Source organism: Sus scrofa, chromosome 6 (genome assembly GCF_000003025.6).
Source record: "Sus scrofa isolate TJ Tabasco breed Duroc chromosome 6, Sscrofa11.1, whole genome shotgun sequence".
NCBI classification, from domain to species: domain Eukaryota; kingdom Metazoa; phylum Chordata; class Mammalia; order Artiodactyla; family Suidae; genus Sus; species Sus scrofa.
Window position 1 is genome coordinate 54,972,218 of NC_010448.4, and position 14,340 is coordinate 54,986,557.

At 52.1% G+C, this 14,340-nt stretch overlaps 1 protein-coding gene across 9 annotated transcripts in view; it reads right to left on the bottom strand.

The window, feature by feature from the left end:
• The window catches only part of VRK3 (vaccinia related kinase 3), a 67,874-nt gene continuing 55,050 nt past the window's right edge, over window positions 1,517–14,340 (bottom strand). For 5 of the 9 annotated variants that reach the window (XM_013998683.2, XM_005664766.2, XM_003127353.5 and 2 more), the window contains 5 exons: window positions 13,611–13,743; window positions 12,478–12,598; window positions 5,371–5,429; window positions 3,050–3,198; window positions 1,555–1,914 (listed from right to left, as the gene is read on the bottom strand). In XM_013998683.2, the coding sequence (XP_013854137.2) occupies window positions 1,894–1,914; window positions 3,050–3,198; window positions 5,371–5,429; window positions 12,478–12,598; window positions 13,611–13,743 (483 nt within the window). In that variant the 3' untranslated portion in view covers window positions 1,555–1,893. Of the gene's footprint in view, window positions 1,915–3,049; window positions 3,199–5,370; window positions 5,430–12,477; window positions 12,599–13,610; window positions 13,744–14,340 lie in introns of all 9 variants that reach the window. The other 4 variants (XM_013998684.2, XM_021094775.1, XM_021094776.1 and 1 more) reach the window with 1 other exon arrangement.

Here is a 14,340-nt window from a genome sequence, read left to right on the forward strand (position 1 = left end):
CTTGCTTATAATGTCCAGCATCTGTTTCGGGATAGGATCCCTGGCCTGGGAACCTCCACATGCTGCGGGTGTGGCTTTAAAAAGCAAAAAAAAAAAAAGTTTTCCAAGGCCAGGAGTTCCAGCTGTGGTCAATGGGATCAGCGGCATCTCTGCAGCATCAGGACGCAGGTTCGATCCCTGGTCTGGCACAGTGGGTAAGGGCCTGGCCTTGCTGCAACTGTGGCTCAGACCTCACCCCTAGCCAGAGAACATCATATGAGACAAGATGGCCAAAAAAGAAAAATAAAATCAAAAAAAGATATCCAAAGTCACATTCCGAGGTGTGTTTCTCTTCTCCTTAATCCTTCCCCGTGGAATTACTGGCGGTGGCTGCTGGCCGGTCTGCCTTTGCAAGCCTCCCTTGCTCCCCTACCATCCTACGACCTCCTCCCCTCCCCAGGCTCTCCTTCGGCACCCTCCCTCTCCATGACAGCCTGAGCTTCGTCTTCAGAGTACTGGTCACAGCCCGAAGTCGTCTCCTTTAATACCGTCTCCTTCCACTTGACCGTGGGCTCCGTCTGACCAAGGACGTTGGTATGTCTGTCTGGTTCATCAGGATCCTCTGTGCAGCATGATGGGTGTCATAGGGCACACGCTCAAGAAATGCTTGGTGGGTATTTGTGGAATAAAAGGAAGAATGGGTCCTTGGAAGAGAGGAAGCGTAGGTGGATGGGAGAATGGTTAAGTGAATGGGAAGGCTAAAAAGGTGAACGGATGCAGGGATGGATGGACAAGGGATGGGTAGAGGGATGGATGGATGAGTGGAGGGACGGATGAGAGGGCAGAGGGACAAGTATACGGAGGGAGGGATGAAGGGATGCACAGATGGATGGATGGATGGATGGGGATGGATGGGTGGATGGATGGATGGATGGATGGATGGAAGAATGGATGGGTAGATGGATGGATGGATGGATGGATGGATGGATGGGTGGATGGATGGATGGATGGATGGATAGAAGAATGGATGGGTGGATGGTTGGATGGATGGATGGAAGAATGGATGGATGGAAGAATGGATGGATGGATGGATGGATGGATGGGTGGATGGATGGATGGATGGATGGAAGAATGGATGGATGGGTGGATGGATGGATGGATGGATGGATGGGTGGATGGATGGATGGATGGACGAATGGATGGATGGATGGATGGAAGAATGGATGGATGGATGGATGGATGGAAGAATGAATGGGTGGATGGGTGGATGGATGGAAGAATGAATGGGTGGATGGGTGGATGGATGGATGGATGGATGGAAGAATGGATGGGTGGGTAGGGGGATGGATGAGAGGGCAGATGGATGGACAAGTACATGGCCAGATGGAGGGAGGGATGGATGGACAAGTGAAAGAATGGATGGGGGTCTGCCTGGAAGTGTGGCCAGATGAATGAAAGAGGGGACAACTGGATGAAAGGTTGGAGGGAGGGAGGGAGGGATGGATGGATGGATGGATGGGGAAAAGACTGAGCTAAATTTTCCCAAAAGGAACTTCATTTGCAGACACCCGACTCTCCAAGCTTCAACAAAACAATTTATGGTCAGAGTGTAGTGGTGTCAGTGGCAGCATCCCCGTGCAGGAGGCCAGCCCACCCCCTGGCTGTGAACGGGGGTCTTCTCCATCCAAACGCCGTGGCTGGCAGGGGCCGACGGCTGTAGGAAGGGAGCGTTGAGAGTTCACATTATGTGGAGCCCAACTACCAGGTTCCCTGAGGATAATTGAGATGGATGAGTCATATCACCTAAAGCAGAGGCAGGAATGCACATTCCAGGGATCTTTCTAGAAGCTCATCTGTGATTCTACAATAGCAGGCCTTGAGAAACGTTTCCTTTTTTTTGTCCTTCCCTCTATTTCAAAGTGCAGACTGCAGCTTCTGGAAGACAACAAAAATGGTTGTTAAGTGTCATTCACTCCAGGGGCACCCTTTAGGTCCCACTGTGGGATGGGGGCTTTCTACTTTCTAGGAACCAGAGACGCCGCCGTGGATGAGAGGGACAGGAAAGCTTTGCTGGGCTCATGACCTGGAGGAGAGGAATGGAGACATGACAGATGCGTCACAAGCTTCTCTCCACAAGGGGTCAAGGCTGTGCTGCAAACAGACGTGCTAAGAGAGGGCTGGGGTGGGGCCTCGCTGGGGCGATGAGGGGAGGCCTTGGGATCTCAGAAGGCGGTGATGAGAAGGAGCTGGTCGTGCAAAAACAAAGGGGAAAATCGTCCCAGGCTGCAGGAATGGCCCTGAGGTAAGATGGAGGTGGGCCCGGCTGAGAACCTGAGGGGGGTCAGGCCATCAGGCTGAGGCAAGGCGCTGCCACAGGCAGAGGCGAGGGGATCCTCCAGGTGCTCCAACATCCCCGGGCTCCTTAAGTAGCACCTCCTTGGTACGTGTCCCCAGCGGGCACAGACTGCAAAGGGCACACACTGCAAACTATTGTTTTCCTGAGAGGGGCTGCGGGGTTTCGAGGTTTTCAGTTTCCATGGCCGTGGGTGGACGGGGAGGTAGGACAGGCCAGCCAGCGGCAGTGGAAAAACTGCGCTCACACACACACACACACCACACACACACACACACACACAGAGCGAGGTGAAGCAGGGCACGGGCCAAGCGGGTTTTTGTGGGGGAGGCATGGCGGGGGGGGGCAGGGTGCCAGCCCAAAGGAAAGCAGAGACTTTCCTGGATGGGTAGAGGGATGGAGGGATGAAGAAAGGGACAGAAAAAAATGGAGAAAGACTGACAACTGCCAGGCCCTGAATCCAATTGAGCCTACAGCTTCCTCCCTTGGAATTTTCTAGCAACCGGAGCCCATCAAGCGCCCTCTGCCTTAAAGCCAATTTGAGTTCCAGCTACTTGCGACGCCTGGGGGCTGGAAGGTTCAAGAACCCTGTGGAAACAGCCAGAGCCTCCCTGAGAAGTTGGCCCATGGGGTATAAGCATCCAAAGGCATCGTGGAAGCTGTGCTGGGAGCCAGGGAGCGGGTGAAGACTTACAAACTCCTCCCATGGGAACCCACCTGGGGGGCCAGCTGGAGGTCCAGGGGGTCGTAGGCTGCCACCCGCAGATCCTGCAGCAGGGCTTCCAGACTGTTCCTCAGTGCTGTGTAGGGCGGCTTCTCCTCATACTTGAGGGTCATCACCGCCTTCAGGTACCCCTGCAGGGTCTCTGTGGTCGAGACACGGGAGATGCCTGAGAGGGGCCCCCAACCCAGAACCCGGGGGGCTGTGTCCAGAAGGCCTTAACCCTGGTGCCTGTTTGCTCAGGGAGTCCTCTGTGCCTGGCACTGCCATAGCCATTTAGATCTTAAAAAGTCTTTTTTGGGAGTTCCCATCGTGGCTCAGTGGTTAACAAATCCCACTAGGAACCATGAGGTTGTGGGTTCGATCCCTGGCCTCGCTCAGTGGGTTAATGCCGTGAGCTGTGGTGTAGGTTGCAGACATGGCTCGGATCCCAAGTTGCTGTGGCTCTGGTGTAGGCTTGGCAGCTACAGCTCCAATTCGACCCCTAGCCTGGGAACCTCCATATGCCGCAGGTGCGGCCCTAAAAAGACAAAAAAATAAAAATAAAAAAAATAAAAGTCTTTTTTCCCCAAAAAAACATCAAACATATGCCACGAGTGAGCGGAGCCAGAGTCTATCCAACCCCCAGTCTCAGAGCTGTCAAGTCATGCCAATCTTGCTTCATCAAAACCCCTTCACTCCCCACTCCTGTATTTTTTTTGTCTTTTTAGGGCCGCACTCATAGCACATGGAGGTTCCCAGGCCAGAGCTGTAGCTGCTGACCTATACCACAGCCACAGCAATGCCAGACCCTTAACCCACTGAGCAAGGCCAGGGATCGAACCTGCGTCCTCATGGATACTAGTCAGATTTGTTGCCACTGAGCCACGGTGGGAACTCCTCCTGTATTTCTTTTTTTTAAACACAAATCCCAGCTGATTATATCCTCTTAACTACAACCATTTGCTGTGCATCTTGAAGATGGGGGCCAGCAGGCTTTTACTGTAAAGTGCCAGAGATCTGGGGCTTTGTCCATGGGGAATCTGTGTGGCTGGTGAGGCCTCAGCTCAGCTGTTTCTCCACCAAAGCCCCGCGGGGGGCGGGCAGGAAGAGAGCGGGGCACGGCTATGGCCAAGGCAGCTTTACGTATGGACTGCCTGGACTGCTGCTTGCTTGAATTTCAGACTAAGCTTCATGTGTCAAATGCTCTTCTGATTTCTACTCGTACCCCTGGCCATTTCAGAATGTAATGCAATTCGTAGTTCATGAGCTTACAAAAACAGGCTAACCTTTTTTTAACAGCCTTAACCCACTGAGCAAGGCCAGGGATCGAACCCAAGTCCTCATGGATACTCGTTGGGTCGAAGTCATTACCACTGAGCCACAGTGGGAACTCCAGATAGTCGCCACTTTAATAAAAGATAAAGCATTTTAGCTTTTTTGGCCTCACCTATGACACGTGTGAGTTCCTGGGCCAGGAATCAAACCCATGCCACAGCAGTGACCCAAGCCATAGAGGTGACAACGCCAGGTCTTTAACCTAAGCCATAAGGGGACGCCTTACATTTTTTAAAGTGCCCATTATGAAACCAATAATCATAATAAGTCCCAATGAGGAATGTTGATCTCAGGCCCGACTTTGAGCTAAAGAGCACATTTAATTAGGGTTGCAGGGGAAGCTGAGGGCATGCCCCTGGGCCCAGCTCTGTGCAGAGGGTTCTACATTGAATTCTCCAGGCAACCTTGAGGGTGGGGGCTGTTACTGGGGAAGCCAAGGACCAGAGTCTCGTAAACCTGAGGCGGAGCTTCCTCTCCACCAGCCCCACCCATGCCACCTCCCGCTGACAGGCTTAGAATCACAGATTTGCAATAAGCTAATGATGGGGCCCATTCTTACAGAGCCAGAGCCCATGGCTGGAAAAGAGAGCGACTTGAGCAGCAGAGACATAATCTGAATCCAGGGGTTTCAGGCAATTAAAAATGGAGCCTTGGGAGTTTCCTGGTGGCCGAGTGGCTAAGGATTTAGTGTTGTCTCTGCTGTGGCTTGGGTGCAGTCCGTGGACCGGGAACTTCCGAAAGCTGATGGTGTGGACAAACCCCCCCGAAGCCAAAAAAATAACCCCAAACCCTCCAAACCAGCCTCCTATGTTGTGTGTCTGTAGTAGCATGTGTGTGTTGTTACTGCCCAGAGACACTCCTGAATTTGGGGGGAAGGTTTCTGTTTTCTCCAAGGGGCTCATATACATGTGAAATTTGGAAAATGCAAAAGAAAACAGAGGGGTGCAAAGAAAGGCATCCTGAAGACGGTCCCTGCCTGCTCCCACCCCCGGCGACATACCTGAGGGGCTGATCCAGCGAGAGCACTGTCCCACGAGGCTCTCCGGGTTGTCAAGAAACCTGGCAGGACAGAGGTACATGCGAAAGGTCTTTGGAAACAGGACGTCGGGTGGAGGTGTCCTAGTTTTCACTACTCATGGTACTTCACGTTCTCTAGTGTGGCCTCGAGCACGGAATGAGCAAATTCTGAACCATGAGTTTAGCAGAAACACAGCCTTCGGCACCTGCAAGCTTCCAGTGGCAACCTTTCCCCCAGCTGATTGATCGATCGATCACCTGGTTTTATACGTACGTAAGGCAACTTACTTAATATAGTATTGATTCATTCATGTGGATCTCGGGGTCAACAGGGGTGTAACTCACGCCCAAAGGATGCTCATCTCACACACGAATTTTCTCTATAAGACGCATTCCAGCCTTCTTGTGCTCAGGGACGTTAGACAGCTCTACGCCAGGGGCCATTTTTTTGGTCTTTTTAGGGCCGCACTCACAGCATGTGGAGGTTCCCAGGCTAGGGGTCGAATTGGAGCTGCAGCTGCCGGCCTCCGCCACAGCCACGGCCACACGGGATCCTTAACCCACTGAGCGAGGCTGGGGATGGAACCTGCATCCTCACAGACACCATGTCAGGTTTTTAATCCACTGAGCCACAACGGGAACTCTGCTTGGGGGCATTTTAAGCGGCATATACTCAACAAAAAGCACAAAAGTGCGGAAAACGTGGCGCTAAACAGAACGCATAAAGGGCACTTGTTCACAGTGTGAGCTGAAACAAGAAGGCAGAAGGTTGCTTTGTTTGAACTCGGCTGGAATCACATGCATTGGGCGACTCAAAATTTTCTCTAACCGGAGTTCCCGTCGTGGCTCAGTGGTTAACGAATCCGACTAGGAACCATGAGGTTGCGGTTCGATTCCTGGCCTCGCTAGGTGGGTTAAGGATCCACTGTTGCTTTGAGCTGAGGTGTAGGTCACAGACGGGTCTTGGATCTTGCATGGCTGTGACTGTGGTGTAGGCCGGCAGCTGTAGCTCCGATTCGACCCCTAGCGTGGGAACCTCCATATGCCGTGGGTGCAGCCCTAAAAAGACAAAAAAAAAAAAAAAAAATTTTTTTTTTCTCCACTCTGCATAACTCAAGACTGACCTTGAAAGCACTGCGAGTAATGATCTAGGGTTACATATACATTTTAGTGAAAAGGCCAGTTCACAAAAAAATGATTCTGAATAATGTGGATCAGCTATCTATCTGTGGACCCCATGCCGGCATATCTGGTACATATACATGGATAACCCGCCACCCGTGGACCACGCAGGAAAAATGAAAGTGGGTGGGGGAGGGATCAACTAGGAAGTTGGGCTTAACATACACATACTTGCACATATGAAATAGATAACTGGAGTTCCTGTCTTGATGCAGCGGAAACGAATCTGACTAGTATTCGTGAGGATGTGGGTTTGATCCCTGGCTTCGATCAGTGGGTTGGGGATCCAGCACTGCCATGAGCTGTGGTGTAGGTTGTAGCTATGGCTTAGTGTAGGCCGGCAGCTGTAGCTCTGATTCAGACCCCTAGCCCGGGAACTTCCATATGCCATGGGTATGGCCCTAAAAAAGCAAAATAAATACATAAAATAAAATAGATAATCAACAAGGACCTACTGTACAGCATGGGGAAGTCTACTCAATATCTTGTAATAATCTACAATGGAGAAGAATCTGAAAAGCAATATATATATATATACACACACACACACATAATATGAATCACTGCTGTACACGTGAAACTAACATGATGCTGTTAAGTCAACTATACTTCAATTAAAAAAAAAGGAAAAAAAAAAAGAAAAAAGAAAGTTCATCCACTTCCTTTGCTCCATCCTCAGAGTCCCAGACACCGGTATCTTTCCCTGGACTGGACCACTGGGCTGGCTTCTCACTGTCCACTGGGTCACACGTGCTATGCTCCCCTTCCCCTCCCCCACAGCCCAGAGGTCCCCAAGCTCCACCCTCCTGCTCCCCAATCTTTTCTGCCCCATCTCCCTGCTCTGTCCAGGACTCTGAGCCCAGCTCAGGCCTCACCCTTTCTCTCTGGACCCCAGGCTCCCCTGCCCCCAGCTTCCCGTGCATCCCCCATATGGCCCCAGAGTCTTTCTGAGTCCAGAGTGGGACACATATGGCCCTCCCGAGTGCCCTGGGGGAAACCTCTGGCACCAAAGCCACAGGCCCTTACGGCCTTGTTTCCCTGACTCCCCCCTCTCACCTCCTGGCCTTTGCACCTACTCTTCCTTCTGCCCTTCATGGCATTTTCCCACCCTGACCCCCCAGTAAGTGGCTCCTTTCCCTTCTGGACTTGGCTCAGGATCTGGTCTCCCTGGCGACCCCCTGAGCCCTCCGGGCAGAGGAAATGGATCCGAGTGTCTGAGCACCTGCACCCAGGTCCACGGGTGCCCCACAGCAACCATCGTACCCGTACAGGAAGGGGGCTTGGTCTGACCCTCGTCTCCCCTGGCAGATTCCCAAAGGGCTGGGCTAGTCTCAGGACGCTGTAAACTGCGTGAGCAATTCTGTCACAGGCTGTGGCTGTCAGAGCCCTGCCGCAGCCTCAAGTGTGGGGACCAGCTCCCATTGGAGTTTGTGTTTTCCCAGCTGGGGGCCTGGCGTGCCAGAAAACCTTCGGAAATCAAACTGCCTCACCTCTTTCTCTTATTCACTCATTCCATCGTGTACAAACAATGAACACACTTTTGCTGAATAAATGCAAAGTGTCACACACAAGGGAAGACAGGACAGGGTAGAGCGCCACGAAACGTGCACGTGGCGACACTGCCCCCTTGTGGACCCTTTGGTTACCGCCTCAAATCGACCGACGGAGGCTGGGCTGGGGGATCTCAAAGGAAGGGACCACCACCACCACCTCCCTGGAGAACGTCTTCAGGTGCCCAGCCCTCCCCCTGTGACTGAGGTTGGGACCTGGGGCTCTGGAATGAACTGTTATTCATTCTGAAATTATCGATATGCAAGTGATTACTAGGACTGATTTAATTTACTCCGTACCCGCTTGGCAAGGGCAGAGCCTCTTTGGATGCACGTCAAGGTCAAATTAGATTAACTCCTATGAAGGGGAAGGTGGGAGACAGGTGAAAAGGGAGATAGAACTTTTTTTTTCTTTTTTTGCTTTTTAGGGCTGCACCCACAGCATATGGAGGTTCCCAGGCTAGGGGTCGAATGAGAGCTACAGTTGCTGGCCTACACCACAGCCACAGCGATGCCAGATCCAAGCCATGTCTGCAATTTTCACCACAGCTCGAGGCAATGCCAGATCCTTAACCCACTAAGCAGGGCCAGGGATTGAACCCGCATCATCACGAATACTAGTTGGGTTCATTTCTGCTGTGCCACAACAGGAGTTACAGGAAGTAGGAGGAGGGAGAATTCAACCCAGCAGAGCTTCAGGAAACAGGTCCTAAATGAATGAATGAATAAATGAACAAAAGGGGGGTTCATCTATGTGCTGCTCTATCTGCCTAGAAATCCTGTCTTCCCCTTGCCTGCCTCGGAAACTCCTCCGCTCTCTGTAGAGCGGGTCAGGCATCTCTTAGGTAAGGGCTTCCAGCGGCCGAGGCCAGGTCAGCTGCCTTCCTTCTGCCCCCACAATGCCCCTGGGGGGCTGCCTCCACCTCACAGGCAGAACCTGCTGCCTGCCCGTGGGTGGGTCTCCAGGCTGGGGCTGCATCTGCCGACTTGTGAGCCCACCCAGAAGCCCAGGCCTGTGGATGAAGGTTCACGCCTCTTTCCTTAGTTGCTTGTCCCCCAACTAGCTCAGGAGCACGCACGATGCACCTACCACGTGCCGTACTGCAAACGCAGTGATGAAGAGAGTGGACGTGGTCCCTGCTCACACAGAGACTCGACTAAAGGTGGCACTCTGATGGAGTCTGTTACCTGCCACCGAGTGTCACTTCTCCCTTTTAATGGCAGAGGCCCAACTGTCAGCAGCCACAGCCTGGAGACATTTCCCGGCCCTCACTGCAGCTTGGGGTAGCCATGTGACTGGAGACATGTCACTTCTAGTTTTGTCCCTTAGATCAGGGACAATAGAGCTTGTCAAAGGGCCCCCTTATCCTGGGTCCCCTACCTTGGGATTGTGAATGAGAAGGAAGCAAACATCTACCTCGTTTGAGCCACAGCGTTTTGGGGGTCTCGTCACAAAAGCTCAGCAGAGCGCATCAAGGAGCAGTTCACAAACTTCAGTCACACTCATTGCTTCAGGGATTGGGCTGTATGCTCTGACCACCTGTGTTACTAATTCTGTGACTCATTTTCACCTGGTTTCGTTGCAAAAATGGAAAACCACCAGAAAACTAGAAAATAAGTTCAAAAAGAAATTCCAGGAGTTCCCATTGTGGCTCAGCGGGTTAGGAACCCAACGAGTACCCGTGAGGATGTAGATTCATTCCCTCGCCCTGCTCAGTGGGTTAAGGATCTGGCGTTACTCTGGCTGTGGCATAGACTAGAAGCTGCAGCTCCGATTCAATCCCTAGTCTGGGAAATTCTATACGCCACAGATGTGGCCCTTAAAAAAAAAAAAAAAAAGGCTCACTTCTGACACAGAGGTTGCCTGTGGAAGCCAGGAGCCAAGGGCTTGCCTCTCTGTCTCTCTCTCCTACAGAAATATTCAGACATTAGGGCCAAAGTGGGACCTCTTTCTTGCCTCACCACCCTTCTGGGGGCAATTCATCTGCCCCTATTGCCATCAGACCTGCCCTGGCCTTTAAAAGAGTGAGCATGCCCATACCTTGATGGGTACCCGGGGTTCTGACCTGGTGGTGCCGTCTGACCTCTGACATGCTGTGTGTCTGTCTCTTTACTGTCTATCTACCCCGTCAGAGTGTGAGTTCCCTGGGTGGCGTGGATGTTTGTCTTAGTTATTATTCCTGTATCTCCAGGCCTAGGACAGAGCCTGGTGTACGGGAGGTGCTTGACAGGCATCTGTTGAGTGGAGGACGGCTGCATCCCAAAGCCACCAACCCACCTGCGATAAGCCTCCCATACTTGGGAGACAGTAACGTTACGCTGAAAGGGCCTCCCCTGGAGTCGAATGGTCTTGGAGCACCTCTGACCAGCTGTGTGACCTGGGCTGATGACTTAAGCTCTCTGTGCCTCAGCTCAGGAGAGCACTTAGCTCAGAGTTGTTCTGAGGATGAAAAAGGGGAGCACTGGGTGTTCTGCCCAGTGCAGAAAAGCATACGGTAAATATTAGCCTTGAACAGGTCACTACAGGCAGGCCACTGTGACAGGAGTCCCTTCCTCTGAGCGTGAACAAGCAGGAAACCCGATGCAGTGGGGTGAGGGTGGGCTACCTGGGGAGCCTTCAGCTGGAGGAGGATGAGATTTGGGGCATGGCACCATTTATGACAATCACACACGGACATATGGGGTCAAAAATGGCATTGAATGAAAGAAAACGAGATTTAGAACACAACACTATTTATGCCAATCAAATACACCCATCATGTATATTATTTAAGGACAGAGACGGGTCTATACAAATTTATTTAAATGCAAGAATCAGCACCAGTAAACTCAGGAGTTCCCACTGTGGCTCAGTAGTAATGAATCTGACTAGTGTCCACGAGGATGCAGGTTTGATCCCTGGCCTCGCTCAGTGGGTTAAGGATCCGGTGTTGCTGTGAGCTGTGGTGTGGGTTGCAGGTGTGGCTCAGAACCTGCATTGCTGTGGCATAGGCTGGCAGCTATAGCTCTAACTGGACTCCTAGCCTGGGAACTTCCATATGCCATGGGTACGGCCCTAAAAACATAAAAGAAAAAAAAGGCAGCAGTAAACTCAATGCACATATAATCATGGGGTTAAACTTGAAGTGTTGAGTGAAAAAAGCCAGAAACAGGTGAGATTTTAGCAGAATACTATTTATGCAAGTTAGACACAAACAATGCCACCACCATCATGCAAGCAGAAAGATACAAATACATTCAAGCAAGCACAACAGTAGAACATACATTCAGGATGTTAAAGTAGGTATCCACAGTGGAGAGAGAAGATCGGGGAGGTAAAAGGGGCAAAATAAGATAAGAAAACCAGGGACACAGCATGTTGAGAATTGAGAAGCACAATGGACTCAATGTTGATCAGCGGAGGGTTTTCCCTTTTCCTGCTGTGCCTACTCTCCCTGGATAACCTCATTCTCTCCCAGGACTTCTGCTGACAACTCCTAAAACACTACTGAGATCTGAGGCTCCGTGAAGACTTCATTCCTGCCCTTCAGTCATGGAGAGCCAACCATCTCCTGGATGACTCCTCTTGGAGCTTCTCTCATGCCCCAAGCCTAGACCAGATCTTGAATCCCAACCTCTTGGACCTGAAGGGCTTCCCTGTGCCCATCCGTCCGCTGTCCTTGGTGCCTCTGCTTACCTCCCTCTGGGCCTAGCTGCCCTTTGTCCTTGGTGTTGAATCCCACGCTGAGCAGCACGCCCTCAGCAGCCCACCCCGGCTCTGTCCTTGGTGCTGAATCTCACCCCCAGGAGCTCCATTTTTGTCCACACTCTGCTGTCCTGTTGCTGAAAGTGCAAACCAGAACCAGCAGGATCTGGTGGTTTAACATGCAGAGGGAGAGGACATGTGGACACTGGAAGCCAGTGTTGCCAGATGCTGAGGCAGGGTCAGGCCCAACTGCTTAGATTGCCTGTGTGTCCACATAGGAATGAATGAATCATGGTGTCTTGCACACAGTGAGCATTTTCTACAGGCCAGGCTCTGTGCTGAGTGCTGTGCATCTGACTTCCTTGAATTCTTTGGGTGCTAACAGGATTCCATCTCATGGAGGACACTGAGGCCTGTGGAGGTTAAGCTGCCCACCCAACACCCTGCCGTGATGGGGCCAGAGTCTGATCCCAGGCAGTGTGGATCCAGGGCCCATACTCTTGCCTGCTGCATTCCAGAATGGACAGTAGAGCACACATCTGAGAACTGCAGAGGCCTTGGCTTTGCCAGATGCTGCCTCCCCATCCTTTCTGTTCCCTGTTGGATTCTGAGCTTCTGTCCCACCCGCAGGGGTGCCAGGCCAGTGCTGGGCTCTGCTGACCCCCAGACTCACTTCTGCTTCAGCTTCATGATATCCTCGGTGTTGGGAAGACAGTGTGTCCATGGCAGGGTCCCATAAAGCCACTTCAGCAAACAGTAGCCCAGGGTCTGGAGGTCACTGCGGCGGGAGGGGCCTGGGGAGGGAAGGAAGGCGGTGGTGGCTCTGTCCAGATGCTCTGCTTGCTGACACACCCACCCCTTCCTTCCCTCCTCTCTCTGCCCCCTCCCTTCCCCCCCACTTTCCTGAGAGAGGAAGGAGAGGGGAGAGAGACGGGAAGGAAGGGGAAGAGGGAGGAAGGGGTGGGGAGCTGGGAAGGACACTGAACTCAGCCTGGTTCAGCAGCAAAGAACAAAGGAGACAGCGCTTCTCTCCTTACACTTTCTAAATCACGTGATTCAGACAACACTTCATACAGGCATTCAACAGAGTTTTCTGTGTCGGACCTTCTGGCCACCAGCTGCTGGAGGCACTATCCCTTTCCTGGGAGAGTGTGGAGTGGGGAGGACACAGGCAGGCACACAGACGGCCATGAAACCAAGGGGGTTGGGGAGTTCTGCTATGGCACAGTGGACTAAGGATCTGGCATTGCTGCAGCTGTGGTGTAGGTTGCAGCTGAAGCTTGGACTCAATCCCTGGCCTGGGAATGTCCATATGCTGTGGGTGTGGCCAAAAAAGAGGGGGTGGTTTGGGAAAGAGAGGTAGAGACCGCCTCAAGGAATCTTTTCCTCTAAGTGCTCTCTCTCCCCACACACGTTCCTTAGATAGTCTCATCACTGTCCCTGGGCTTCAGATGACAACACCTGATATACTGCTGACATCTGAGTCTCTGTCCAAACCTCACTTGTGTGCTGCAGACAGCAACTCCTGGGTGACTCTTGGGCAACTCTCACGCTCCAAGTCTATACGGATGCTGACACAAACCTCTGGACCTGCAGGGGTTCTCTGTAGCCAACTGCTCACTGTCCTTGATGCTAAATAGCCGATGTGTACGGACGATACCCACGGTTCTGAATCCCTACCACAGCTCCCCGCTTAGGGTGACTGCTGGGTCTGGCCCTCTGCGGACTGTGGCTATGAAAACCTAGAGCTGCCCTTGTAGAGAAGAATGCTTCCATGGTACTGAACCCCGTTCTCTGGCCTCTTACCGCATCCCTTGTGCAGGTCCATGCTAATGAACTCAAGGTCCCCCTCATGTGGGCTCCTGCTGCCTTCGGTGTAGGCCACGTGCTTGCCGCCTGGAGAATAGCGGAAGGTGAAGCCGTAGCCTGCCAAGGTCACCTGCGTGGATGTGGGGAGAAGCCACAGAGCTTGAAGGTTAGCAACTCAGATTTTGGAACCAGAGATTTCAATCCTGGTTTGGATGTAGTCTGAAACACCCAAATGCCAAACGGTACAGGGGGGTGTGAAAACAACCCAAACCAACTGTCCCCATCACTGCTCAGACCCGTAAACCTACTGCCCAGAAGTAACCACTATCAGTAGTTTCTATTTTGCTTGTCTTTTTTTTTTTTCCTTCTTTTTAGGGCCGCACCTGCAGCATATGGAGGTTCCCAGGCTAGGGGTTGAATCAGAGCTGTAGCCGCTGGCCTACACCACAGCCACAGCAACGCCATCCGAGCAAGGTCTGCAGCCTACACCACAGCTCATGGCAACACCGGATCCTTAACCCACTGAGCGAGGCCAGGGACTGAACCCACAACCTCATGGTTCCTAGTCAGATTCCTTAACCACTGAGCCAGGACGGGAACTCCGTCACATCATTTTCTTCAAATAATCAGCAAATATTTGTGGACCAGGAGGAGGCTCTAGTTTTCCACAGAGGTATCATACCATACCTCCTGCTGGGCACACAGTTTTCTGCACTTTTACAGTGTT